The 5,000-nt window shown below is 47.3% G+C and overlaps 2 protein-coding genes across 9 annotated transcripts in view; both read right to left on the reverse strand.

Annotated features, from left to right (window-relative positions):
- LOC143281487 (uncharacterized) overlaps positions 1 to 5,000 on the reverse strand; it is a 59,303-nt gene that overhangs the window by 15,398 nt on the left and 38,905 nt on the right. The window lies entirely within an intron of this gene.
- Positions 1,511 to 5,000, reverse strand: part of LOC143281297 (uncharacterized) — a 21,995-nt gene continuing 18,505 nt past the window's right edge. For all 8 annotated transcript variants that reach the window (XM_076586458.1, XM_076586455.1, XM_076586462.1 and 5 more), the window contains exon 2: positions 1,511 to 5,000. This exon is cut by the window's right edge. In XM_076586458.1, coding sequence (XP_076442573.1) covers positions 1,653 to 5,000 — 3,348 coding nt within the window. In that variant the 3' untranslated portion in view covers positions 1,511 to 1,652.

Consider the following 5,000-nt stretch of genomic DNA (forward strand, 5'->3'; position numbering starts at 1 on the left):
ATGTGACAAACTTTAAATCATCAGTGACATGATGGATGTGACAAACTTTAAATCATTAGTGACATGATGGGTGTGACAAACTAAATCATCAGTGATGGTGTGACAAACTTTAAATTATCAGTGACATGATGGATGTGAAAAACTTTAATTTATCAGTGACATGATATAAATTCCTGTAGTGACATGACCGACTTACATTATTAGTGAGATGATGGACGTAACTTGAACCATTAGCAACATGATAAATGTAGCTTAAAGTAATAGTGACATAATCGATACTGGTTAAATTATCAGTGACAAGATGGCTGTAGCTTAAATTGATGTTAGCATGATGCATAAGTAAATTAACTTAAATCATTGGAGATTATGACAAATAACAAACCAGTAGTAACTTTGATGACATGATATTAACTCAAATTAAATAGCGATAGACTTAAACTATTAGTGAGACGATGCATGTAACTTAAATTATTAGTGACATAACGGACGTAGCTTTAATTATAGTGGCACAACTGATGTAGCTTAAATTTGTTCTGACATGATGAATGTAACAATGAAATCATTAGTGACAGGATGGACGCCAACTTAAATTATCAGGGACATGTGGATGTAGCTTAAATCTTTAGTGACATGATGCATGTAATTTAGATTATTAGTGACATGAAACACAACAAATTATTAGGGACATGGTATGTAACTTAAATCATGTAGTGACAAGACTGACCTAGATTATCAATGACATGATGGACGTAACTTAAATCATTAGCAACATGATTAATGTGGCTTAAACTATTAGTGACAATATGGATGTAGCTTAAATTAAGTAACATGATGCATGCAACATGAATTATAAGTGACATGGTACATGTAACTGTGACCTAAATCATTAGTTCAACGTAGAATTCCAGGAAGTGGGTGGCCTACATGGAGAATATTAACATAGCCCTAAAACCACTGCCTGGAGAAATGACAGAGCACGCCGTGTCACACAGCCATCACGTGACAGCATCACCTCACTCACGTGACAGCGTCACCTCACTCACGTGACAGCATCACCTCACTCACTCACGTGACAGCGTCACACCTCACTCATGTGACAGCGTCACCTCACTCACTCACTTGACAGCGTCACACCTCACTCACGTGACAGCATCACCTCACGTGAGAGCATCACCTCACCTGCTGCAGGTCCTGTGACGTGGTGGCCTCCCAGCCCCGCTGTCTCCGCACCGTGGGTTTCTGGACATCCTGCACCGTGTCCTCCCTCCTGTCGATGAACACCTCACCCACATCAGACGTCACGCTGTCCCACGGGGCTGCTGTCCATCCATCACCTGCACCCCACCGTGCCGCACCTCCCGTGTCGGCGTCTGCTGCGACCACCTGGGCAGTCTCGCCTACATCGTCCAACACCTCCTCTTCGTCTTCTTCCACGTCCACGTCTGAGGTGGCTGCCTCGAGTTCAGCCAGCACCTCCAGAACGTCTTGGGTAACGCCCGTGTCTGCCGGCTCCTCGTGACGGCTGGGAGCAGCGACTGGGATTGAGGCCGTCCCGCCTCCTGCACCCTGAACTGCGATGGTTGACTGCTGAGCTGTTTTGAGATCTGTCGTCATCTCGGCTTCTTCTGCGTGCGTTGTGGTGTCGCTGATGTCTACGTCCTCCCTTGTGGAAACATCTTCAGGAATGTCTGTGCGTTTGAAATCACCGAGTCCCGTTGGTCTGATAAAACCTGCTTCTCCACGTCGTTGTCCGTGTCGTCGCCTACTGCGCTGCCACCTTCAGCTTCGTCGTCGGCGTCACTGTATTCCCTAGTGACCTGGTCTTCAGAGGATATTTCTGATGTTTCGGTGACAACGTCACTGTTGCTGACGTCGTCTGACAGCAGCTGAGCGTCGTCTTGTGAGGTCGTTCCTCGTTCATCAGAAGATAAAATGACTTTAAATTCGTCGTTTGCGTTCTCATCCATGATATCTTCAGAGTCATTTTCCTCATTTGCATTATTGTAATCTTCTTCGTCATCGTCTTCCTCGTCAAGATCTCCATCTGAATCCTTACTGTTGCCATAACCAAAGTCATCATCTGGCATTGAAGGGACACCTATGGTGGCACTTTCCACGTTAGTTGTTTGAGTTGTTTCCTCAGTTGTAAGTGAATCTGTCACAACACTGGCAGCCTCGTGTTCACTCCAGTCTGCTTGGTATCTCAAATTGACGTCCATGTCTTTGGTGCCACAGTCGGTCATGATGGCAGAGGATGTCAGGCTGCTAAAATCAGTTGTATCGGTGCTGCTTCCAGCCTGAATGGTGGTGCCACCAGCTGCCACCATCTCCTTGACAGCCATGTCTGTCTGTTGTCCACTGCTGACATCTCTCTGTGTGTCTTCCGGTGTATCAATATCTTCAAAGAGGTCATGCATTTCAAACTGGTCTTCATCATCATCTTCCTCTTCCTTCTTAACTTCAACTGGTGTACTGCTTGTATCAACATCTTCAAAGAGATCATGCATTTCAAACTGGTCTTCATCATCATCTTCCTCTTCCTTCTTAACTTCAACTGGTGTACTGCTTGTATCAATATCTTCAAAGAGATCATGCATCTCAAACTGGTCTTCATCATCATCTTCCTCTTCCTTCTTAACTTCAGCTGGTGTACTGCTTGTATCAATATCTTCAAAGAGATCATGCATTTCAAACTGGTCTTCATCATCATCTTCCTCTTCCTTCTTAACTTCAACTGGTGTACCGCTTGTATCAGTATCTTCAAAGAGATCATGCATTTCAAACTGGTCTTCATCATCATCTGCCTCTTCCTTCTTAACTTCAACTGGTGTACCGCTTGTATCAATATCTTCAAAGAGATCATGCATCTCAAACTGGTCTTCATCATCATCTTCCTCTTCCTTCTTAACTTCAACTGGTGTACTGTTTGTATCAATATCTTCAAAGAGATCATGCATCTCAAACTGGTCTTCATCTTCCTCTTCCAAGGCTTCTTTTTCTTCATCCTCTTCTTTATCTTCTCCCGGTTCTTCATGGCCATCATGATCTACATGCCCTTGATCACCAAGATGACACAACTGTGCTGGACTGTCCTCAAGGTGAGCAGGAAGCTGGCTGACCTGACCACCATTGATGGTGGTTGTCACAGACGGTGATTCGTCCCTTATTGCTTCTGTCTCGCTCATGAGCACAGCAGACTGACCAGAGGCCATGTCCCAGTCCTCCCTGGTTTGTTCCGTGTCCTGTCCGCCCTGTTGGTCACTCATGCTGATCACCGTCCTGCTGGGTGTAGACTTCACGTAAAATTCTACAACGCCATGTTTGACTGTATCAGGAGCTGTTATTTCATGAAGAAAGCCATGGTGTTCAGTATAGTCTTCAAGATACTCTACATTGCCGGAGTAATCAAAGAGGACCGTCAGGTGCTGTGAGTGCCTAGCAGGCTCTGTTTTCTCCACGAGGTCACTCTGTTGGACGTGGTCCTTGTCGTCAGTGTGTGTTTCCCCTTCACTGTCAGGTCCTGTTACAACAACGGCTTCCTCCTGACACTCTTCTATCAGTGCAGTTGAACTTTCACGCTTGGACAAACTTCGGAGTGACTCGCTTTCTTCCTCTTCAGCAGTGCTGTCACACTGAAACAAGCTCCTGTGCTCAGTGAAGTCGCTATGTTTAGTGTAATCGTGCACAAATATATCCAAACAACTCACTGCTCTACCGTCGTCGTCATCGTCTTCAGCTTCATCGTCGTCTGCCACGTGCGAGAAATAACACAGCTTGCCTGGCTCTTCATCAGCAGGGGAAAAGAGGCGATTGGAGTGGTGGGATGTTGCTGGCTGAGTTATGTTGCTGCTGCTGACGACAGAAGAAGCATCCAGCCCTCTCTCCTCCCCCTCCTCTCCCGTTCTCCCTGTTTCCCACACCACACCAGTTGTTTGCTCACCGCCCGCTGTGTCTACACCGATCTCGGCCTTTCTGCAGTCCTCTGTCTGCACGCCCTGTGTCTCCACACTGGTCACGCTTTCACCTCTTCGCTCCGTAACCAGGTGACTTTCTGGCTGAACAACGGAGACGCACACACTGTTGGTGAGCTGGGGAGTAATGATCTGACTCACCTGGCCCCAATGCCCACCTGTCAGCCGTACTGGTGTTGGTGATCGAAGTCGTCCCACGTCAAACGTCGCACTGCACGGTTTGGTGAAATAGGAAGTGGCTGAGTGTCTGTACAGCCCAAGTAAAAACCTGTCCGTGTTGTGAACGTTGCCTGCACTGTAGTCCTTACCCACGGCTGTCGTTTCTGCGTTTCTTGCCTCCCCTGCCGCAATGACTAAGGTGGAGGTGAAACGCTCTTGGCCGCTGTTCAGTCTGTCGCGTGTATCTGAGCCAGACGGTGTCCTTTCCTTGTCCTGGGGTGCACCTGACGTTTTAAAATGCACAGAATATTTTACTTTGGATACTGTCTGTGGGGACTGTGAACGGAACACCTCACCAGCATCTTCTGTGAAGTCAGTGCTGTCTTTGTTCACCTTCTGTTCCGTGTCTGTCACTGCTGGCCGAGAACCTGGTACGTCACCACCAGTGCTCAGCTCTTCACCAGGACACTGACTCAACACATCATCTACAGTCACAGCACGTTCAGCCCGTTGATCTGCAACAGACTGGCTATTTCTGTCAGTTGTCTTTGCAAAGTCTGTGTACACAGAAATAACTGGACGGGTTTTTGGTGCCACTGTGGAGTCATCAGTGTGGCCGGGTGAGCTGCTACTGCCTGGGCTGTCCTGACTCATGTTCACTGACGTGGAGTACGTGGACAGTTTCGTTGGAAGGGTAGCAATGCTCGTGGATTTGGGCAGATCTTCAGGGGGTATAAATCTCTCCCCTCTATCCACACTAACACCAGGACTGAAGATTCCTTCATCTGGGTCTTGGTTTGTGGCTGATTCACCTCCCGTCTTGGGGGAGTCCACTGAAGTGTGTGCAGCATCAGCACCACGGACAGGTCC

This window comes from Babylonia areolata, chromosome 4 (genome assembly GCF_041734735.1).
Source record: "Babylonia areolata isolate BAREFJ2019XMU chromosome 4, ASM4173473v1, whole genome shotgun sequence".
In the NCBI taxonomy this organism is placed as follows: Eukaryota; Metazoa; Mollusca; class Gastropoda; order Neogastropoda; family Buccinidae; genus Babylonia; species Babylonia areolata.